The 24,782-nt window shown below is 35.4% G+C and overlaps 2 protein-coding genes across 2 annotated transcripts; both read left to right on the forward strand.

The window, feature by feature from the left end:
- Positions 1–1,473: 1,473 nt before the first annotated feature.
- Positions 1,474–6,704, forward strand: LOC143227032 (angiotensin-converting enzyme-like protein Ace3). Its single transcript, XM_076458580.1, has 3 exons — positions 1,474–1,694; positions 4,195–4,386; positions 6,098–6,704. The coding sequence occupies exons 1-3, from the start codon at positions 1,487–1,489 to the stop codon at positions 6,382–6,384; spliced, it is 687 nt and encodes a 228-aa protein (XP_076314695.1). The 5' UTR covers positions 1,474–1,486; the 3' UTR covers positions 6,385–6,704.
- A 134-nt stretch (positions 6,705–6,838) lies between these two features.
- On the forward strand, positions 6,839–23,189 carry LOC143227296 (angiotensin-converting enzyme-like). Its single transcript, XM_076458753.1, has 6 exons — positions 6,839–6,921; positions 7,449–7,672; positions 10,808–10,952; positions 12,641–12,739; positions 15,776–15,904; positions 22,619–23,189. The coding sequence occupies exons 1-6, from the start codon at positions 6,839–6,841 to the stop codon at positions 22,794–22,796; spliced, it is 858 nt and encodes a 285-aa protein (XP_076314868.1). The 3' UTR covers positions 22,797–23,189.
- The last annotated feature ends 1,593 nt before the right edge of the window (positions 23,190–24,782 follow it).

Here is a 24,782-nt window from a genome sequence, read left to right on the forward strand (position 1 = left end):
GGAACTGCCCATTTCACATTTGAAATAATCTGTTGAAATCTAGAATGTATTTTGCTAATTGATCGAGGGACAAATAACAAAATTACGAGTATTGTTGTCATCCGGATTTATTTCCTACGGATGTCTTAAGTAGATCGAATCGAGCTGATTGACGAACTTGTTAATTTGTATTCATTCGTCTAGTATTCACGGAACGTAATTTCAATTGAATATTTGGTACCCAGCAATACTGTCTAATAATCTTTGAAACATTAAAAACAGAAATCACTGATGGGTTATCATTTTTGCGACAAAAAACTCGGATGAATTGTGTGTTTCGACTGAATCTCACACACGGTGAAGCAAGTTTTTGTAACACCTTAGTGATTTTCAATTTTGTAATATTTTACTGGACGAACGAAACATTTTGTGTTAAACAAGAATGTGATAACACTATAAACTATTAAGTGTTGTCATTTCCTGCATCAACTCATTCTTTAATATAAGGTGAAGGTGGTTATGAAAATCAGATTGCTGGTGTAGTTTATTAACTAAATTGTATAAATAACAGAATAATATTTCATTTCTATTATCTAGGGATACTAATAATGTTACTTTTCAGTTAGTAAATACCATAGCAACGAAGTTATATGTAAAAGATGAACCAGATTAAAGGGACGTGTTAGTTAAGATTGAATTAATAGTCGAAACTCTTTAATGATCATTTCGAATGATTTAGGCTTAGAATATTTTGAATAGAACAAACTTTCTGGATATTTTCAATAGGTTAAAAAAGGAGAAAATATTTATCTAGTGGCTTATTATTTTTATGATTCAGTTCTGAATTTCAAAATAAATTGTTATTGGTAAGATACACTAAGACCCCTTGCGGAATTTTTAATAAGAAATTGAGGAAATTTAATAAGTTTTGATCAGCAAGTAATAATATTTTGTGGTTTTGCGATAAATGATAATGGTACGAATATGTAACTTACTGGAAAAGACATATGTAAAGCAGTTAACATCTTATTTAACTTTTCCACTTCGATATTAATTACGTAACATATAGTTGAACATTTTACTATATATATCTTCCAGTTTCAAGCCCCTATCCCCGGTGACACAACGGTATTTTTGCAGACACACACCACTAGCAATCAGGCTTTGATACTCGTGGTGGGCAAAGCACGGATAGCCCATTATGTAGCCTTGTACCTAACTCAAGATAATCCAATTTCAATGCTCTACGAAGAAACTCAGTATAGTGTTCTGAATTACAATTTTAATTTTTATTTCTCTTTTTATTTATTCGCCCCTTTAAGGTCTCATTTTATTAATAATTAAAGAAGGGGGTAGTTTTTATTGACGCATTTCTTTTGTGTTTAGTATCTAACAATTACCAGCTATAGAACATCTATATTAACAGTTGACATAATACATATTGATAATATCCACTTCAACTGAAATTTGATCAAGATATGTCAGCCGTTTGAAGACAAAGATTCGCATGATTTATGCTTCTGGAAGAGTAGATTTTCCGGATCTACAAATCTCATTGCGAGGAGAGAACGAAGTACAGCAGTTCATGTCGACTACAAGAAACCCAGAGTTGCTAGCAAACTGCTGGAAAAGATGGACTTCCAGCGTAGGACGAAGAATTCGTGGTCCATTCCTAGCACTAATTGACACACTAAACAAAGCAGCGGTTTCAAATGGTAAGTTTATAGTTTCGTACATGACCCCCTTTCCATGCCAATAGTCCAATGGGCTTATATCGTTAAAAATTGGGTTTAGCTACCCACAAACAAACGAAGGAAAGAAAAACATAGTTTCACACATCGAATGGTCTGGGTATGTGAAAGAGTTACCCTAATAATTCTGCAGTACCAACACATCTCTAACCTTTTTTAAATTTAAATAACATTGGTGCGATAAATGGAGTATTGAGATTGATACACACATGAGAAATGAATTGTTTGTTTCACCAAATCACCAAACTTCAAGAAGTTAGACACTTCACTAAATTATCTTGGTCTCACCTATGATATGAGACTTTCTTAGGCCAATCATCTAAATAGCATTACAAAGAAAATTAGGGGAAAAAATATTAATGTTAGAAGTCTGGCTGACAACAACGGGACCCGGCATGGCCGGGTGGTTAGGGCGCTCGACTTGTAATCTGAGAGTCACGAGGTCAAATTCCGGTCGCACCAAACATGCTCGCCCTTTCAGCAGTGGGGACGTTATAATGTTACGGTCAATTCCACTATTCGTTGGTAAAAGGTGCTCGACAGACTTCTACAATACTCACTAAACTATTAAAAAAAAAAAAAACCCGAACGAAAACGTTATGTTAATTGGTTTTAGATAGCTATACATACATGAGGGAAACCAGGCTTAGCACTAGTTCTCTCTAAAAATTTACCCAAATATCCTTCAAAGACGAGCTAGCGCTATGTAGTAAAAGCTGAAATGTTTATGTGCCTTATGAGCGAAATATTTGGAGTATACATACGGACTTCTTTTTTTTCTGAATTAACAAAAGCAAGAAATATTATAATCATGTATGTTCCAAGTGTAACTGTTCTGGACATGGTCGAAAAGGGCTAAGTGGTTTAAAAACATGGGTACACAATTCAGTGGCTTTCTATTTTGAATCTAACTGTATGATATTAACTATAACCACGAGCCTATACCATGTATAGTGATTACGGTTAATACATGCCACGAGCCTATACCATGTAGAGTGATTACGGTTAATACATGCCACGAGCCTATACCATGTGCAGTGATTACGGTTAATACATGCCACGAGCCTATACCATGTATAGTGATTACGGTTAATATATGCCACGAGCCTATACCATGTAGAGTGATTACGGTTAATACATGCCACGAGCCTATACCATGTAGAGTGATTACGGTTAATATATGCCACGAGCCTATACCATGTAGAGTGATTACGGTTAATACATGCCACGAGCCTATACCATGTAGAGTGATTACGGTTAATATATGCCACGAGCCTATACCATGTAGAGTGATTACGGTTAATACATGCCACGAGCCTATACCATGTAGAGTGATTACGGTTAATACATGCCACGAGCCTATACCATGTAGAGTGATTACGGTTAATATATGCCACGAGCCTATACCATGTGCAGTGATTACGGTTAATACATGCCACGAGCCTATACCATGTATAGTGATTACGGTTAATACATGCCACGAGCCTATACCATGTAGAGTGATTACGGTTAATATATGCCACGAGCCTATACCATGTGCAGTGATTACGGTTAATACATGCCACGAGCCTATACCATGTATAGTGATTACGGTTAATATATGCCACGAGCCTATACCATGTAGAGTGATTACGGTTAATACATGCCACGAGCCTATACCATGTAGAGTGATTACGGTTAATATATGCCACGAGCCTATACCATGTGCAGTGATTACGGTTAATACATGCCACGAGCCTATACCATGTATAGTGATTACGGTTAATATATGCCACGAGCCTATACCATGTACAGTGATTACGGTTAATATATGCCACGAGCCTATACCATGTAGAGTGATTACGGTTAATATATGCCACGAGCCTATACCATGTAGAGTGATTACGGTTAATATATGCCACGAGCCTATACCATGTAGAGTGATTACGGTTAATATATGCCACGAGCCTATACCATGTAGAGTGATTACGGTTAATATATGCATAAGGTTCTCCAGATATAGCGAACAACACTAATATTTCGAACTAAGTACACTTGTGGAATTCCATTTTTCAATCCTACAATAGAGTAGAGATATTCTGATGTTTCTTCTGCTGTGAATGTTTATGAATAAAATATTTTTACACTGTTACAGTGTAAAAGACATAAAGACACGCAAGAAAAATTAGCGTAGCTACTAATATAAACCATGAACACATATTAAAACATTAGTGTATTTAATTATCTATTGTTGACACCAGGTGTATTTTTAGTTTTGTTCCAAATAGGTGGCTGGCTCTCACCAGTTGCCGACTGACATTTAATAACACGAAATAATCCAACGAAGAAATTCGTTGGATATTTCAAAATCAGCAGAATTTTCAAGATGTTATTTGTCTTACTTATACTTTAGACATTTGTTCGTAATTTAATTGGAAAATTGTGTTTCATTTTAGGTAATAATACTCCGTTTGATCTTTTAAAGGATACACAGACGTTGGGGAATCATGGCGAACTCAGATGGAGATAGAGGACGTTACCACAACAGCAGAACGCCTTTGGGAGGAAACAAGCGACCTCTATCGGCAGCTCCACGCGTTTGTAAGGCACCGCCTACTACTCAGATATGGCCCTGGTACTGTTCAAGATGAAGGCTCTATCCCTGTTCACTTGTTTGGTAAGATTAGTGTAATAGTTTTTCTCCTTAAATTACTTTATTTTCTTCTATAACCTACAATTATTTAATCTCATAGGTAAGTCTGAAGGCTTACGACTTTAAAAATCGGTTTCGATACCCGTAGTGAGCAGAATACGGCTAGTTCACTCTGTAACTTTGTGTTTAATAGCAACCAAATCTACCATGCGAGGGCCCGGCATGGCCAGGTGGGTTAAGGCGTTCGACTCGTAATCTGAGGGTCGCGGGTTCGAATCCCGGTCGCACCAAACATGCTAGCCCTTTCAGCCGTGTGGGCGTTATAATGTGACGGTCAATCCCACTATTCGTTGGTAAAAGAGTAGCCCAAGAGTTGGCGGTGGGTGGTGATGACTAGCTGCCTTCCCTCTAGTCTTACACTGCTAAATTAGGGACGGTTAGCACAGATAGCCTTCGAGTGTGTGAAATTCAAAAACTAAAAAAAACAATCAACCATGCAATATTTCTCTAGCTAGTGAAAAAAGGTGAAACAGAATATTAATATTTAGTGGTCTTGTATTGATAGAATGGAATATTAAAGGCAGTACATGTGAAAAACGAAATATAACACACTCCATCTAGTGACGAAACTTTACAGAGGAAATGTAATTATTGTAGAGACAAAGTTTCATGACAGGAGTAATGGCTGGTCGTAAATTAATTTTTTACCAAAAATGTACTATGAAGTAATCATTATGTCCAAATCGGTGTAAAGCTATCATCAGATTATGTTTAGAATATAATATTTATCATTAATGGACCATAAAAGCAATATGCCAAACAATTATTATTTGAAGACTTATAACGCTGAAAACCGGGTTTCGATACACGTGGTGGGCACGGTACAGATAGCCCATTGTGTACTTTTGTTCTTAACGGTGAAAAAAGCAGTATGGACTATGTACTATTATCAGTTGTACACTTGAAGACAATTCTAATATAAAGCACATAAACTTTGCTCTCGAACATTGCTTGTTCTCTCGTGCTACTAAATAACGTTAGGTTTATATCTACGTAATGAGCGTGCGTAGGAAGCTTTTTAGATTTCGTTAAATAATATACGAACGAGTTTAGAAACGCGTACGTAAAGTGATAGATGGATGTGCTACACATTTGAAAGATAAGGATATTTGGGGAATGAATCTGGTATCTCTCACAGCCTCATCTCAGACAGCAGTGTTTATGTGTTAAGTTTTTGTGTGTGAATTTATTCAGTTGTCTATAGTACCTGTACTGTCATTTTGTTGAAGTTCAACATTTAATCCAGATACCCAGGCTTAGAAAGTGTTGCTAGATCTCGTGTCTCTTACTGGATAAATTGACTTGTTTGTCATTTTTACTGAGAACATTCGGCTCAATATATACATATTTATTACTAGCAGCGTTTAGTGGGATTCAACGCGTTGTGGAATAGGTTCAAGCCACTTAGAAACCTACATACGTAACTTCATATGTGAGTAATAGAGGCAGATCATAGGTAAGAGAAGTATTCCGAATTGGTTTTTACATTTTATAAACTCTGTGCATTTAAGAACAAAATACCACCACCACCACCACAACAACAACAACACAAAAACTTAAGCGAAGCACGAATTTTCTCTTTAGTAATTTATTAAGTAGATTAAGCACACAGACAGTAATGTATTAAACAGACCTATGCATAATCACACATGTGTTTTTGTTTTTTTTAAACCAGGGGACCTGTGGGGAGAAACGTGGACGGGTATATTGGATGTCATTCAGCCTTCAGAAGGAACTTCCCCCCAAACAAGCACACCAACAAACTACAGTATTGTTAATGAATATTACAAGACTGCTGAACGTTTCTTCACCTCTATGGGTTTGTTCAACATGACTCCAACTTTCTGGCGAAAGTCCTTGCTGACAGCTCCATCTGACGGGAGATTAGTTGACTGTCACGGATCAGCCTATGATATGGGAAAAGCCGATGACTATAGGAATGTTTTCTTTAGTATATCATAATTACAATAGTTTTTCAAGATATGCTAGAATATTTCTTTTACATCAAAACTATGGGCTAACAGAAGTAAGTGAATTAATCCGAGAGTTTATACATTTATTTACGTAAAAAGGTTTTTAACACATTAGAAGTGTTATAAAAGGCCTATTCTTGCAACGTTATATCACAAAAATACAGGTGACAGACTGAAAGCTGAACGTGTCAAACTATGGTCCACTGAGCTAGTTAGTTACCACTAGAAATCTAATAACGTAGTCTCAGGACATCATACGATACAGAGACGAGGATATTCATATCTAATGCATGATAAGAAAGTTAAATGTTCAACCTAAGAATCGTATATAGATTTGTGCTAATGGGTAATATAACTAGAAAGGGGTGAATCATACAAAAATCTTCTTTTATGAAACAAAATTAAGAGCAGAAACATTGTTTTTCACGTGTTACGGCAATAACATGGACCTGTGTGGAGTTTTATGGAATCATATATTCAGAATAACAATGGTTATACAGACAAAGTGTCCTATAGAACCATGTTGGTGGGTGAATTACATCCTTATTTATCAAAAGTATCACTCACAAACACTCTAGAAGATAACCGACTTTGTTATCTCGTTGTTAAAAATAGTTAATTATATTTAAATCCATTAAAATAATTGAGAAAGACTTCTAACTATTACGCTCTCCGCTAGTACCGCGGTATGTCTGCGGACTTAGAACGCTAAAATAAGGGGGTTCGATTCCCCTCGGTGGGCTCGGCAGATAGCCCAAGGTGGCTTTGCTATAAGAAAACACATTCTAAATATTACTTTGCTTATGTTTCAAATATTTTCAGTATTTCGTCGTGTTCTTCTCTTCATAATAACACTATCGGCGTTTCATTTTATGCTTAAGTACTCGCCCAATGTCGCAAGCTATCTTCGAGCTTACTGTAGACTATTAGGCTTAGTGTAAATGTTAATATACTGTTACCTTTTCGTTGTAAATATAAATATCTAATAAATCAGTTGCAACACCTTGCACAGATTATAGAGCCTCGATTGAATACCCTGAATTTGTTTTACAGGATTAGAATGTGTACCCAACTCAGTAGGGAAGGTCTACATCGTGTTTTTCACGAGATGGGTCACGTGCAGTATTACATGGCTTACCGATTTCAACCTGTCATCTTCCGGTCTGGAGCTACTTCCGCTCTTCATGAAGCACTCGGTGAAGCGATGGCGGAATTAGCCTTATCGCCTGAGTGTATGAGAAGACAAAATATATCCCTAATTCCAGAAACCGTATCAGGTATATTAATTATAAGAAGCAGATTTAAAAAAAGCAAAAACATAAAATAAACAAATGAATCACGTGGTTTGTTTTAACGTTACATAGTGATTGATTTGCTAGTTTATTTATTTAGTGAGTTTCGCGCAAGGTTACACGAGGGCTATCTGTGCTAGCCGTCCTTAATTTAGCAGTGTAAGACTAGATGGAAGGTAGCTAGTCATCACCACCCACCGACAACTCTTGGGCTACTCTTTTTACCAACGAATAGTGTGATTAATTGTAACATTATAACGCCCCAACGACTGAAAGGGCGAGCATGTTTGGTATGACGGAGATTCCAATCCGCGACTCTCACATTACGAGTTGAGTGCCTTAACCACCTGGCCATGCCAGGCCTCACAGTAATTGAAACATGGAAACGCAATAGATGAAGGTAAAAAAGAATAAACAAACTAGAAACCACATATTACCCTGCTTAGAGGAAGGTGTGTGCTGATGCAAAACGCTCGTGCTTCATGACGTCTATATATAACAATAAATTGTTATAGTCAGCTGATCATGACATGGCGGCGAAAATATTCATTCTTTTTCTGAATGGGTTTGGTCAGCATATTTTATATATTATTACTATAATACATAAAGTAATTTTGCACAGTCGGAAAACACGTACAAATTAGTCACCGTGTAAGAGCCAGGATGGAACTAGAACTACGGTCACGTGAGATAAAAACCAGTGATGTTGGGCAAGTTTGTAAAATGTCAATAAAAACGTTAAAGGGTGAGTACGAGGGGTATTTAATTGTTTTTCTGAGGGGTATTTAATTGTTTTTCTAAGGGGCATTTAATTGTTTTTCTAAGGGGTATTTAATTGTTTTTCTGAGGGGCATTATGCTTACACATGTTGGGCTGAAGAGTAAAACATTTCAAAAAACAAAAATCAATGTTCTCCATGGAAGCGACGAAGATCGAATACAGAGATTCCAGGATAATATCACGCTTGGAAAAGGCATCTCCAAGCTAATCAAGAACAACGCCTCCTTAGGCAAAGTTAAGACCATGAGTACGAAAGAGGACCTGTTTGTTCATAAAGCAGTACCTTCTGGTACTATTAACGTTGGCCCGGCATGACCAGTTGTTTAGGGTGCTCGACTAGGTCACGTGTTCGAATCTCCGTCACATCAAATATACTTGTTCTTTCAGCCGTGGGGGCGTTATAATGTAACGGTCAATCACACTATTCGTTGGTAAAATAGTAGCTCGAGAGTTAGCGATGGGTGGGGAGGACTAACTGTTTTCCTTCTAGTCTTGCACTGCTAAATTAGGGACGGTTAGCGCAGATAGCCCTCGTGAAATTCAAAAACAAACAAAGAAACTATTAAGGACACAATAAACGTTGATTTGAAGTGAGCGAAAGCTCACAAGCCAAGAGCTTTCAGTAATTTATCAAACACCTCGAAACCAAGAGTTGTTTCTCTAAGAAAGATGGCCGAAACAACCGAAATCAGAACAATCTTGATGCAGGAGGTTTTGTCCATCCTGAGGACAGTGGGTGTCTTATGGCAAACTACACAACATTAGTGGACAAGCTTGTTATCAAACAAGCACCACTCCATGGGCCAATGTTAAAAATAAAGGAAATATAAACAGGTCGACGTCGGGGACAATATGGCTTCCAACGCTAGTATGTCGACTTTAAGAATTGTTATGTTTTACATGAATAAATTATTCTATACTGTCATGTAACTCATGCTGGTTTCGAGACATCTTTTCAGACTTTGTGCCGAATAATTACTTTCATTTACAATTTTTTATATTCTTCACACCCAACATGTTCGTCCTTTCAGCCATTGGAGCGTTATAAAATGATGGTCAATCCCATTATTTGTTAGTAAAAGAGTAGCTCAAGAGTTAGTGGTGGGTGGTGATGACTAGCTGCTTTTCCTCTAGTCTTACACTGCTAAATTAGGAACAGCTAGCGCAGCCTCGTCGTACCAAACATGCTCGCCCTTTCAGCCATTGGAGCGTTATAATATGATGGTCAATCCCATTATTTGTTAGTAAAAGAGTAGCTCAAGAGTTAGTGGTGGGTGGTGATGACTAGCTGCTTTTCCTCTAGTCTTACACTGCTAAATTAGGAACAGCTAGCGCAGCCTCGTCGTACCAAACATGCTCGCCCTTTCAGCCATTGGAGCGTTATAATATGATGGTCAATCCAATTATTTGTTAGTAAAAGAGTAGCTCAAGAGTTAGTGGTGGGTGGTGATGACTAGCTGCTTTCCCTCTAGTCTTATTCTTCTAAATTAGTGACGGCTAGTGCAGAGAGCCCTCATGGTCGTATGCTGAAGTTATTTGGTGTATTCCTGTGTAAAATTATTGTAAAAACACATGTGATAATTATTTTGACATTACACATGGAAAAGTAATTTCTGCGAAGTACAAAGGCTGTAGTTCTGTTAGTCTGAAAAGTCGAAATAAATCTGTTAGCTTTTATATAGTTAGAAATTATTCGAAACGAAAATAAATATTAAAGTTTAATGAAATTCTGGTTTCCATTGTATAAGGAATATTTATGGGAAACTACGTATTTCAGCTTACTGAATGAAAATATTAACTATAATAAAAGGAAAAAACTGAGTAAGTTTGAATAACAGACAAATTAATAATTAATTAATCTGTTTGTTTTGGAATTTCGCACAAAGCTACTCGAGGGCTATCTGTGCTAGCCGTCCCTAATTTAGCAGTGTAAGACTAGAGGGAAGGCAGCTAGTCATCACCACCCACCGCCAACTCTTGGGCTACTCTTTTACCAACGCATAGTGGGATTGACCGTCACATTATAACGTCCCCACGGCTGAAAAGGCGAGCATGTTTGGCGCGACCGGGATGCGAACCCGCGACCCTCAAATTACGAGTCGCACGCCTTAACACGCTTGGCCATGCCGGGCCGTAATTAATTAATAATAAATAATAAACACGGTTGACGATTTCTGTACATTATTCGCCTCACATAAAAACTGTATAAGTTATTAAAATAATGTGTGGTTTCCTATATACTTGATAACACGCTTGTTTTATGATATTTACTTCGATCCACACACGTTCATTCAATAAAAAACAAAAACACTTTCTGATTAATCTTCCCCTCTCTTTCAGACGATGTCATAAGTTTGTTATTACGTCACGCCTTGAGGAAGATTGCCTTTCTACCTTGGGCTTTGGTTGTGGATAAATGGCGTTATGACGTGTTTAGTGGCGCCATCTCTCCAGGAAAGATGAATAAATGGTGGTGGAAACTTAGGTTGAGTTTTGCATGTTTTGTCTATTACTAATTAATGATGCTAACGAATCATGTTTGTAGTTTAAGTAGATTAGGGGACCTCGGTTTTATTTAGCGACCAAAATATTAAGATTAGAATTTTGAAATTATTCTTTAGGTACCGACAAAAATTTCTTACAGATGGTTTTCAGCAGTTTTCGTTAATAATGTTCAAGATAAGAGAATAGCCCTAAAGGTGTACTGAAATTAGTGGATTAATCCTTTAGAAAATCTAACGCCTATATAATTAAAGGAGTGACGTGTGTTGTGCGCGTGGGAAGTTTTGAAAGTTCATTAATCTATACAAAAGTGGAATTAGGAGTAAGAGTATGTGTTTTCTTATAGCAAAGCCACATCGGGCTATCTGCTGAGCCCCAACGAGGGGAATCGAACACCTAATTTTAGCGTTGTAAATCCGTAGACTTACGGCTGTACTAGCGGGGAGCTTAGGAGTAACAAAGTACAAGGCCCGGCATGGCCAAGCGTGTTAAGGCGTGCGACTCGTAATCTGAGGGTCGCGGGTTCGCATCCCCGTCGCACCAAACATGCTCGCCCTTTCAGCCGTGGGGGCGTTCTAATGTGACGGTCAGTCCCACTATTCGTTGGTAAAAGAGTAGCCAAGAGTTGGCGGTGGGTGGTGATGACTAGCTGCCTTCCCTCTAGTCTTACACTGCTAAATTAGGGACGGCTAGCACAGATAGCCCTCGAGTAGCTTTGTGCGAAATTCAAACACAAACAAACAAACAAACAAGAAAGTACAGGTGATGTTACGACATGTCTAATGGAAGAGAATGTTTGTGTAAAACTGTTATACAAAAACAAAGAAAGAGTATCTGAGAAACGTCACCTCTGAGAGATTCGTCTCAAATGGAAATGTCTATTTGTTAAAGTTTGATGTGTGAATTTCTTTATTAATTTATATACACTACAAGTGGCGGGACCTCCATCACATTGAGAGTTAGTACTTTCTTCTGTGGCCAGGTTTTGACGGCGTTGTTGGATTTGGTGTATGTTTCCAGTGACGTCGACCATTTTGTCGTTTTTGATGAGATCATGACTCAAAGTGTTTTGCGGGTATCACGTATCACGTGGTTTTTTTTTTAATAGGTTTAACCCACTTAGATTTGACCTCACAGTCATTGAAACGCTCTGCACGGCCATGAGATTCGCTCAGAACATCACGTAGGCAATCTCATGCGTGAGTATCCTAGGCAGATCACGTGACTGTTTTACTTCCTTTCAATACACAACATTGCCTTCACATTATACGAAGTTCGTGAGTTCCAATACAAAATACCACAGCTGAAAATGTTTTGTACTCGAGTCAAAGCTTTCCCTCTAGTATTACCCCCAGCGACACAGCAGACTTACAACGATAGAATCCAGGTTTAGATACCCGTGGTGAGCAGAGCAGAGATAGCCTATTATGTAGCTTTGTGCTTAATTACAAACAACAACAACTTCCCCTAGGGCCTGGAAAAGCACCACATTGAAGTTGTTGTTGCACTAATACCTCAGATATTTCAGATTGAGGAAAGATATGGTCATTTTGACTATTTTAGCAAATAACTCATAACTGGCACAATTAAATATTCTATGTTATCTTTGGTGTCATAAAACAATCAATATCAAATCTTAACGTTCTTAAAACGTACATTTTCTCTGTTTAGGGAAAAGTTTCAGGGCATAAAACCACCTGCTCCGGGTACAGAGAAGGATTTTGATCCTGGATCGAAGTACCACATTGCAAACAATATACCATATCTCAGGTGAGCCGGACATAAGTATCATATTGTAGGCAATATACCATAAGTCACGTAAGTAACTTCTAAATATCATATCGAAAACAATACATCACATATCTCAGGAGACCAAACGTTTCATTTATCTTTACAGATAAATACAAAGATTAATCTGTGATCATAGATGAGCTTTGCGTATCAATGTAAAAACTACACTGTTGTTAGGACTACATTTAGGCATCAACAACACAAACGAAGCTTTAAGAAAGTACAAAAATAAACAGTGTTCTTCTGTATTAAGTTGAACACAAGTTAACTTTCAAAGGAGAAAAGTTAAAACCAGTATGTGTTCACAGTACTTGGAGCCAATACGCTACAAAGTGTGTTCACTTGGAGCCAATACGTTACAAAGTGTGTTCACTTGGAGCAAATACGTTACAAAGTTTATCATTTCCATTACTAAAGAACACGAATTTTATTATTAATTTATTTTGAGGCTGTTATAACTATTGTTTTTATACAATTATATTTATATCGTGCTGAAATATTTAATTAATTTCAAGCAGTTATTTTGATTGAGTAAAACTACGAATAAATTACTGATTTTGTGAACTGATGTCCCTAAATCCAGAGAAGCGAGAGTTTTCATTCGGCGAAGCTATACACTTCAATATCTAATGATATTAACTACACAAGCTACACTAATATTCTAATGGTAAGATAACGTTATTGACAGTTTCTAATGGACTTAGGAAGTCAGATTTGTAGTTCGTTTTCTAACTGTTTCTATGTTTTCCACAACTACTGGTTCTTTCTTTACATTATAATATACTACAATGACAACACTGTGTTAAATAAATCAGCGTGTCTTTGCTCTTAGAACCCAATCCAATAGAATGACAACACTGTATTAAATAAATCACCTTGTCTCTGTACTTACATTACAATCCATTAGAACGAAAACATCATGTTAAAGAAATCACCGTGTTTCTGTAAAAACATTAAAATCTTCTACAATGACAACATTATGTTAAAAAACCACCATGTTTCTGTTCTTACAATACATCCAGTAGAATGACAACATTGTGTTAAAGAAATCACCGTGTTTCTGTACTTACATTACAATCCACTACAATAACAACATTATGTTAAAAAACCACCATGTTTCTGTACTTACATTACAATCCAGTAGAATGACAACACTGTGTTAAAGAAATCACCGTGTTTCTGTAAAAACATTACAATCCACTACAATAACAACATTATGTTAAAAAACCACCATGTTTCTGTACTTACATTACAATCCAGTAGAATGACAACACTGTGTTAAAGAAATCACCGTGTTTCTGTAAAAACATTACAATCCACTACAATAACAACATTATGTTAAAAAATCACCTTGTCTCTGTACTTACATTACAATCCATTAGAACTAAAACATCATGTTAAAGAAATCACCGTGTTTCTGTAAAAACATTACAATCCACTACAATAACAACATTATGTTAAAAAACCACCATGTTTCTGTACTTACATTACAATCCAGTAGAATGACAACATTGTGTTAAAGAAATCAACGTGTCTCTGTTCTTACAATACATCCAGTAGAATGACAACACTGTGTTAAAGAAATCAACGTGTCTCTGTTCTTACAATACATCCAGTAGAATGACAACATTGTGTTAAAGAAATCAACGTGTCTCTGTTCTTACAATACATCCAGTAGAATGACAACATTGTGTTAAAGAAATCAACGTGTCTCTGTTCTTACAATACATCCAGTAGAATGACAACATTGTGTTAAAGAAATCAACGTGTCTCTGTTCTTACAATACATCCAGTAGAATGACAACATTGTGTTAAAGAAATCACCGTGTTTCTGTACTTACATTACAATCCAGTAGAATGACAACATTGTGTTAAAGAAATCACCGTGTTTCTGTACTTACATTACAATCCAGTAGAATGACAACATTGTGTTAAAGAAATCACCGTGTTTCTGTACTTACATTACAATCCACTACAATGACAACACTGTGTTATATGTTATATTAAAGAAAAATATATTTTTTCTTCTTACCTATGCTTTTATTATTTCTTTTTGTAGAACACTAAAATAAACACGTCATGATGTCCATCTAATATTTTTATCGGATCATGTTTGCAATTATTGAAATAAGAATTCCAAATACAAAATTTAAATCCTAAATTTCAGTGTATCCAAAGTTCCAGTATTCATAATGTTTCAATGCATACAAAGCTCCAGTATTCATAATGTTTCCATGCATACAAAGCTTCAGTATTCATAATGTTTCAATACATACAAAGCTTCAGTATTCATAATGTTTCAATACATACAAAGCTTCAGTATTCATAATGTTTCAATACATACAAAGCTCCAGTATTCATAATGTTTCCATGCATACAAAGCTCCAGTATTCATAATGTTTCAATACATACAATTTGTAATACTGATAATAATTATTACATCAAACTTTTTAATATTTTTCATGTGGACACTCAACGTTTTTCTTTACGGTTTCTTCAGTAGTGTTCGACCAAAACAGAAACAGTGAAAGCTCTAAGCAAAACGTTGAGTGTTCACTTGAAGAAGAAAAATAAATTTCGGTGTTATAATGTCACTTATTACTGACTTTATTCATAAGTTATTTATGAATAAGTGAATGTATGATGAATGCTATTATTGTTTTAATGATATTATGGTCTTAGATGTAATTGTTATATTGTTTATGAATTCACTACTGTGTTAAGAAAGCCATATTATTGAATTATATGTTCTTACTTTATTGTTTATGGATCAGCTAATGTACGAAGAAGGTCATGCTGGTGATTTAATAAAAAATATTCCTGTGTTGTTTACGAATTAACTAACGTATTAGGAATGCCATACTGTTTCGATTATATTGTTGATTTAGGTATTATTGTTGTATTGTTTAATAATTTTCTATTGTATTAGAAATGACATATTGTTAAGTTTATTCCGGTATTATATATGAATCCACTAATGTATAAGGAATGTCATATCGTTTTGATTATGTCTAGGTATTACTTCAGCACATTTCTCCAATATCAACTGCTCCAGGATCGGTGCTCCGAAGTGCCTTCAGAAGCCGCTAAGCCACTTCATCGATGTTGTTTGTTTGGCTCAACGCAGGCAGGTCACAAACTCAAGTAAGCGTCAGTAACGTGTACAAAGTTGTAATTTTCATGAAAACGCAGGTGGACCGTAAACTCAAGTGTAGTGTCAGTAAGGCATACAAAACTGCAGTAGTTACAAGATTTATTGAATGCAGACATGACATATAATGATAAAATTTGGAGTATGGTCCCTGCAGTTGGTACAGCAAAGATGTCCTATTATTCAGCTTTTCACTTAGCAACGAACATTATTCAAACTGTTGTTATTATGCTACATTGCTCAAACTGTTGTTATTATGCTACATTGCTCAAACTGTTGTTATTATGCTACATTGCTCAAACTGTTGTTATTATGCTACATTACTCAAACTGTTGTTATTATGCTACATTACTCAAACTGTTGTTATTATGCTACATTACTCAAACTATTGTTATTATGCTACATTGCTCCAAACTGTTGTTATTATGCTGCATTACTCAAACTCTTGTTATTATGCTGCATTACTCAAACTCTTGTTATTATGCTACATTACTCAAACTCTTGTTATTATGCTGCATTACTCAAACTCTTGTTATTATGCTACATTACTCAAACTGTTGTGATTATGCTACATTACTCAAACTATTGTTATTATGCTACATTACTCAAACTATTGTTATTATGCTGCATTACTCAAACTATTGTGATTATGCTACATTACTCAAACTGTTGTGATTATGCTACATTACTCAAACTGTTGTTATTATGCTACATTACTCAAACTATTGTTATTATGCTACATTGCTCCAAACTGTTGTTATTATGCTACATTACTCAAACTGTTGTTATTATGCTACATTACTCAAACTGTTGTTATTATGCTACATTACTCAAACTGTTGTTATTATGCTACATTGCTCCAAACTGTTGTTATTATGCTACATTACTCAAACTGTTGTGATTATGCTACATTACTCAAACTGTTGTTATTATGCTGCATTACTCAAACTCTTGTTATTATGCTGCATTACTCAAACTCTTGTTATTATGCTACATTACTCAAACTGTTGTTATTATGCTACATTACTCAAACTGTTGTTATTATGCTACATTACTCAAACTGTTGTTATTATGCTACATTACTCAAACTATTGTTATTATGTTACATTACTCAAACTGTTGTTATTATGCTGCATTACTCAAACTCTTGTTATTATGCTACATTACTCAAACTGTTGTGATTATGCTACATTACTCAAACTATTGTTATTATGCTACATTACTCAAACTATTGTTATTATGCTACATTGCTCCAAACTGTTGTTATTATGCTACATTACTCAAACTGTTGTTATTATGCTACATTACTCAAACTGTTGTTATTATGCTACATTACTCAAACTGTTGTTATTATGCTACATTGCTCCAAACTGTTGTTATTATGCTGCATTACTCAAACTCTTGTTATTATGCTGCATTACTCAAACTCTTGTTATTATGCTACATTACTCAAACTGTTGTTATTATGCTACATTACTCAAACTGTTGTTATTATGCTACATTACTCAAACTGTTGTTATTATGCTACATTACTCAAACTCTTGTTATTATGCTACATTACTCAAACTCTTGTTATTATGCTGCATTACTCAAACTCTTGTTATTATGCTACATTACTCAAACTGTTGTGATTATGCTACATTACTCAAACTATTGTTATTATGCTACATTACTCAAACTATTGTTATTATGCTGCATTACTCAAACTATTGTGATTATGCTACATTACTCAAACTGTTGTGATTATGCTACATTACTCAAACTGTTGTTATTATGCTACATTACTCAAACTATTGTTATTATGCTACATTGCTCAAACTGTTGTTATTATGCTACATTACTCAACCTGTTGTTATTATGCTACATTACTCAAACTGTTGTTATTATGCTACATTACTCAAACTGTTGTTATTATGCTACATTGCTCAAGGCTGTTGTTGTTATGCTACATTACTCAAACTGTTGTGATTATGCTACATTACTCAAACTGTTGTTATTATGCTGCATTACTCAAACTCTTGTTATTATGCTGCATTACTCAAACTCTTGTTATTATGCTACATTACTCAAACTGTTGTTATTATGCTACATTACTCAAACTGTTGTTATTATGCTACATTACTCAAACTGTTGTTATTATGCTACATTACTCAAACTATTGTTATTATGTTACATTACTCAGGCTGTTGTTATTATGCTGCATTACTCAAACTCTTGTTATTATGCTACATTACTCAAACTGTTGTGATTATGCTACATTACTCAAACTATTGTTATTATGCTACATTACTCAAACTATTGTTATTATGCTACATTGCTCCAAACTGTTGTTATTATGCTACATTACTCAAACTGTTGTTATTATGCTACATTACTCAAACTGTTGTTATTATGCTACATTACTCAAACTGTTGTTATTATGCTACATTTCTCAAACTGTTGTTATTATGCTGCATTACTCAAACTCTTGTTATTATGCTGCATTACTCAAACTCTTGTTATTATGCTACATTACTCAAACTGTTGTTATTATGCTACATTACTCAAACTGTTGTTATTATGCTACATTACTCAAACTATTGTTATTATGCTACATTACTCAAACTCTTGTTATTATGCTGCATTACGCAAACTCTTGTTATTATGCTACATTACTCAAACTATTGTTATTATGCTACATTACTCAAACTATTGTTATTATGCTGCATTACTCAAACTATTGTGATTATGCTACATTACTCAAACTGTTGTGATTATGCTACATTACTCAAACTGTTGTTATTATGCTACATTACTCAGTTATTTATATTTACTAACTATAAGGAGTATCTCTGTTTTAAAACATATACTTCTCCGGTTTGACAGCTGAGTGCTACAGCGAAGGGTTCAGTTACCTCTCTTGAACACAATAGATATTCCAAAGTAGCTCTGCTCTAAAACAATAAGCCAACCAAAAGTATACATTATATCATTAAGATGATTTTGTTGAAAATATATTTAATTGTCATTCAGGCACGCGCATCAAAACACACGAACGAAATTCCCTATCACGTGCATTTTATTAAAATATTCTTCTTAATAACCAAGCGACAAAATAATTTATGCAATTTGTCTTAATAATTATGTGATGCGACACACCTTTTAACTCTTATCTGTTTTCTAAATTTTCGTAGCTGCAAAATTCGCTAACGTAAAAACACTACTCTTTTACCAACGAATCGTTAGATTGATCGTAACTTATAACATTCCCACGGGTGAAAGGGCGAGCATGTTTGGCGCGACGGGGATGCGAACCCGCGACCCTCAGAATAGTAGTCGCACGCCTTAACACGCTTGGCCATGCCGAGACCCGAAAAGGTCGTAGCAGAGCGTAATTTTGATCCAAGCACCTCTGGTTTATGGTCCCAGCACGCTCCCACTACGCCACTCTTCTTCGAGGTTCAAAGTGATACGGTATATATTGTTCACGTAAGTAGACTTATTGTTTTATGCTAGTTCTTGCTTTCCTACAGATTTTTCCAAATACAAAATTTAAAACCTAAATTTCAAAGTTTCTTCAAAAATTGGTCCTCTTTGTATTTTTCTATCCTCGTTTTATTGGATAATTTTGTAATTTATATATTATTCACTTTACTAAACGAGTAATAACTACTATTATATTTTCTGGACAATTTATAAAAATTTGTTTCGGGTTTCTCTTTTGCAATGACTCGTAAATATTAATACGAACTGCTATTATCAGTAGAGTGATAACAATCAAGTTGCTATAGATATTTACTTGTCTACGAACCTCTGATATGTTTCACAACAAAGAAATGTTTGTGGTTGGCCTCTTCTTGTTTCCTTCGTTTTACCTTGGGCCCGGCATGGTCAGGCGGTCAAGGCACTCGACTCGCAGCCTGAGGGTCGCGGTTTTAAATCCCTATCACACCAAACATGCTCGCCCTTTCAGCCGTGGAGGCGTTATAAAGTGACATTCAATCCCACTGTTCGTTGGTAAAAGAGTAGCCTTAGAGTTGGCGGTGAGTGGTGATGACTAGCTGCCTTCCCTTTGGCCTTACGCTGCTAAATTAGGGACGGCTAGCTTGATGATAGTCCTCGTGTAGCTTTGCGCGAAATTAAAAAACAAACAAAACAAACAATCATTTTATTTTTTAAGTAGCTGAATTGAAGTGAAGCAAGCACCAGGGGTTAAACTTTCAAACAGTAAAAACAGGGGTAGATTGGATTCTAAAATACTACCGGTAAAGATAGATACATGAATTTCTCATGAATATAACAAAAATACATATTTAAGAAGTATATGTAATTTAATGTTAAAACCCTAGTTATGAGTAGTTCACACGACCAGAAATTTTGAAAACACAGAGAAAGCACTCACAAGATAATACGCATCATCTTCGATAGAAATATTGTCTGGTATATGTTTGTTTGTTTTATATCGCGCAAAGCTACACGAGGGCTATCTGCGCTAGTCGCCCCTAATTTAGCAGTGTAAGACTAGAGAGTAGGCAGTTAGTCATCACCACCCACCGCCAACTCTTGAGCTACTCTTTTACTAACGAATAGTGGAATTGACTGTCATATTATAACGCCCCCAAGCTGAAAGAGCAAGCATGTTTGGTGTGGCAGGTATTCGTACCCGCGACCCTCAGATTACGAGTCGAGCGCCCTGACCACGTGACCATGCCGCGCACATATTGGTTTGTAAATCCTTTTGAATGTACGTCGTCATTAATAGAGCTAAGACGTCTATTTATTCTACAAGTATCGATGGGTATCTTAAAGGGTTTACTTGATAGTATTTCTGTGTTGTTTTGACAGAACATTGATGTCTTTATACGCGCTTTTCTTTGTGTGCCTGTGGGCGAATCCACACCAGACCAGCAACTCTTGTGAACTTATGTATGTCAGTTCTATCATCTTTTACCATAGAAGAGGTTGTTTGTATATAATTGTTCCCAGTCTCTAATTAATACATTAACGAGAGGGCAGCTGGTAAATACCACCTATCGCCACTTAATGGTTATTTTTGTTTATTCGAATATTGGGATTTGATCCCAAATTACTGATCTTTTTTTTTTTTTTTTAAACAGATTACAATCCCTGGATTATAATCCGGGCGCACCCACCATTATAATACATACGCCTGAACTGAAAGCCACACATTTTGGTTGAATAAATCTAAAGACAAATAAACTTATGTATCTACTTTGTTTGTAAACAGATTACAATCCCTGGATTATAATCCGGGCGCACTCACCATTATAATACATACGCCTGAACTGAAAGCCACACATTTTGGTTGAATAAATCTAAAGACAAATAAACTTATGTATCTACTTTGTTTGTAAACATATTACAATCCCTGGATTATAATCCGGGCGCACTCACCATTATAATACATACGCCTGAACTGAAAGCCACACATTTTGGTTGAATAAATCTAAAGACAAATAAACTTATGTATCTACTTTGTTTGTAAACAGATTACAATCCCTGGATTATAATCCGGGCGCACTCACCATTATAATACATACGCCTGAACTGAAAGCCACACATTTTGGTTGAATAAATCTAAAGACAAATAAACTTATGTATCTACTTTGTTTGATATTACAAACATTAACCACATTTCATCATTATCCACACACAATATTGTTATACTGTTAACCATTTAAGATCCTTACAACTTGCCCTCTCCTCACCTCGGTTACTTAGCCATGAGTTTGAGGGCTGATAATGATAAAACTCAATTTCGTTTCCTGCGGTAGGCAGAGCAAAAATAGCCCATCGTGTTGCCTTACGTTTAAAAACAAATATTAATTGTTGGTTGGTCTATTTTAGAACAAAGGCACATTTGGATATCTATTGTGTCCATCACGCTAAATCGAAAACCCTAATTTTAGAGTTGTAAGCCCGTTAACTTAGCGCCATACCACCACTGGGGGACAACAGATTAACTTTCAGCAACCAATTTTAAAACACTTATTACACTTGTATTACTTGATACGATAATTTTATGATACTTTTTGTACTTGTATTACCTTATACGATAGTTTTATGACACTTATTTTACCTGTATTACTTTGTAATATAGTTTTATGACACTTATTTTACTTGTATTACCTTAAATATTAGTTTTATGACACTTAATGATTTACAAAAGTGTGCGTGTGTGTTTCTATTATAGCAAAGCCACGCCTGGCTATCTGCGTAGTCTACCGAGGCTACAAAAGGTTTCACTTATTTAAAAGAAAAAATCGTAACAACAGTATTACTTGGTGCAACTACATTCTGTAATAAATGATGTAATATTTATTAATACATAAAATATTACTGTAATTTGTGTTGAGCCAAAATCTGTCATATAAATAATTTATCTACCTTTAACATTAAATAAAATCTTTTATCATAAGCATATTTTAGGAGAGACATTCTATAATTGTTTTTAACAATAGAAAATGTAGAAATTATTACTGTACACCCAAACAGCACAAGGGAATGTCCACGGGCTTAAACGCGAGAACCCGGATTGTGATATTCGTATTGAACAGTGTTCAGATAACATGGCGTAACTTTATGTTTATTGAAAACATTACCTATTGTTTTATCAGTAACGCCAAAATATTTATAAGTTAATTTTTAAATATTGTTTTCATTCAGTTGATTTGATTTATATTTATTTGGAACTGGAAATATTCAAGGACACTGATGTCTTTGGGGTCATCTCTACCTTGGCCTCGTGTTGCATCTCAGTTCTTCAAACATGGGAAACTGACAGCAGCGCCACTGTTGGCTTATTTCAGACCTTTAAAGGAATGGCTAATACAAGAAAACAGAAAATCAGGAGCTGCGGTTGGCTGGTTTCTTCAATTAGATTAGCACGTGCTTCTACGTATGCTTCGAGGAGAAGTATATTATATAAACAAGCAAAGGTTAAATCTACTTTGAGACAAAGTCGTAACTTGTTTGGAAAAATTAGGCTTAATATATAAATTCAGCTTTTAAAGTGTATGTCATTTTAGTTTTGGACACTATTATTTTTAAAGATTATTAGATTAACATTTATTTAGCTAATTCTATAAGCATTGATGGTTAAAATGTACTTTTGTTTAATTCAGAAAGGTTATGAATTTTAACTGTCTGTGTGATAGAAAAATGTAAAACGAAAACATTTCAAATTTTATGATGACTGCATTGGTTTTTTTTTGTTTCGTAAGTTATTTGATTTTGTATTAACATTGTGAAAATAAATAAGTTGCGTTAGAGAGTGAATAAAAATATCTCAGCATGAAAAAGTTGTAACAATTTGTTATGTGTGAAAACAAAAATACAAACAGAGTGTATTTAGTAAATACTTTGAATATATTATTATTATACCAGTTTTGTTTTACCCAAAATCATGCCTCACGTTGCACAAACAAATCCCCCCAAAAAAACAGCGCCTTAGCTAACTAAAGAATGAATATGCGTTATAAAATTATTATTAATGTTATAGGTGCAGCTGTCAATTTGGCCACCAATTTTGATTTCATACCTTTAACTTGCACGTGGCCCGACATGGCCAGGTGGTTAAGGCCCTCGACTCGTAATCTGAAGGTCACGAGTTCGAATCCTTATCACACCAAACGTGCTCGCCCTTATAGTGAATAGTGAAAGTCGATAGTGAAGAAGACGACCGAAAGTCATGTTGGATGATTGCTAATAGTCGTTGTTAAGTGACCATCGTAGGTAAGAACCTCTCGAAGAAAAACGAACAAGCTGTACAGCATTGAAAGTTTGTTTGTTTGTTTCGAAATTTCGCGCAAAGCTACACGAAAGCTATCTGCGCTAGCCGTCCCTAATTTAGCAGTGTAAGACTAAAGAGAAGGCAGCTAGTCACCATCCCACCCACCGCTAACTCTTGGGCTACTCTTTCACCAACGAATAGTGGGATTGACCGACACATTATAACGCCCCCACGGCTGAAAGGACGAGCATGTTTGGTGTGATTGGGATGTTGAAAGTAACAAATTATGTATTCAAAGAAAGGTTATGATCAAAACTCCAACCATTTCTCTTCCTTTAACGTTAGTTTTCTTAGTTTTAGTTCTAAAGTCACATAAAGGGCACTTTGAGAAAAGAGAATGAATTGAACTATTGTTAAAAGTTCTCATCGTGAATCGGAGCTAGTTTTATGTACGGAATGAGACTTGAGAAGTTACAGTTTTATTTAATATTCAACGAAGAAAACACAAATGTGGTAGTATTAATATGTACATGTTTTTCTCTATTGTTTATTTATTACATTGTCGTTGAAACTTTCTAAAATGAAGAGGAACCGCCTGTTGTGGAGATGAAAATGTGGAGGACAACGTTTCGTCTTGAAAGGTTGCTCATGAATACTCTGCCTAAACAATGTATCAAATAATACGATCAGGTTATTTTTAACAGGAGAAAACGTGACAGAAGTAATATATATAGGTGCATATTATATGCTTAAAAATCTACGGGCAAGCACAACATTTTTATTAACAGCAGTTTAAAAGTAAAAATTGTTTCTCGTCTTCAGTATTTGTAAATTAGTATTATTTCTACTAGGGTGAGCTCGAGCATCGTGTAACAAACGTTTTTTTTTTTTTAAATTGTACTATTTTGTACTTGAGTGCATAAACTTTATAAAATGCGTATCTGAAGTAGTGAAAACAGTTAAGTGACCTGTCTAAACGACTCATGAGGTTAGGTGCAAAGTGTTCTGAATAAATCTAATGGCCGTGTGGGGCGTCGCAATAACTGTGAGGTTAGATCTATATTGGTTAAATCTATCTTACAACTAGTGATACCCACTAAACACCGCTGGTACAAACGACTTTTTGAGTCGAAAGGTCG

Source organism: Tachypleus tridentatus, chromosome 9 (assembly GCF_004210375.1).
Source record: "Tachypleus tridentatus isolate NWPU-2018 chromosome 9, ASM421037v1, whole genome shotgun sequence".
In the NCBI taxonomy this organism is placed as follows: domain Eukaryota; kingdom Metazoa; phylum Arthropoda; class Merostomata; order Xiphosura; family Limulidae; genus Tachypleus; species Tachypleus tridentatus.

Excerpts from the sequence above, each read along its gene's own strand:
- LOC143227296 (XM_076458753.1), top strand. The coding sequence starts at position 6,839 with ATGGACCTGTGTGGAGTTTTATGGAATCATATATTCAGAATAACAATG. Across the intron at positions 6,922-7,448 it reads TGTCCTATAGAACCATGTTG|GATTAGAATGTGTACCCAAC; the intron begins GTGGGTGAATTA and ends TTTGTTTTACAG. Across the intron at positions 15,905-22,618 it reads CAGGCAGGTCACAAACTCAA|GACACTGATGTCTTTGGGGT; the intron begins GTAAGCGTCAGT and ends GAAATATTCAAG.
- LOC143227032 (XM_076458580.1), top strand. The coding sequence starts at position 1,487 with ATGATTTATGCTTCTGGAAGAGTAGATTTTCCGGATCTACAAATCTCA. Across the intron at positions 1,695-4,194 it reads CAAAGCAGCGGTTTCAAATG|GATACACAGACGTTGGGGAA; the intron begins GTAAGTTTATAG and ends GATCTTTTAAAG. Across the intron at positions 4,387-6,097 it reads TATCCCTGTTCACTTGTTTG|GGGACCTGTGGGGAGAAACG; the intron begins GTAAGATTAGTG and ends TTTTTAAACCAG.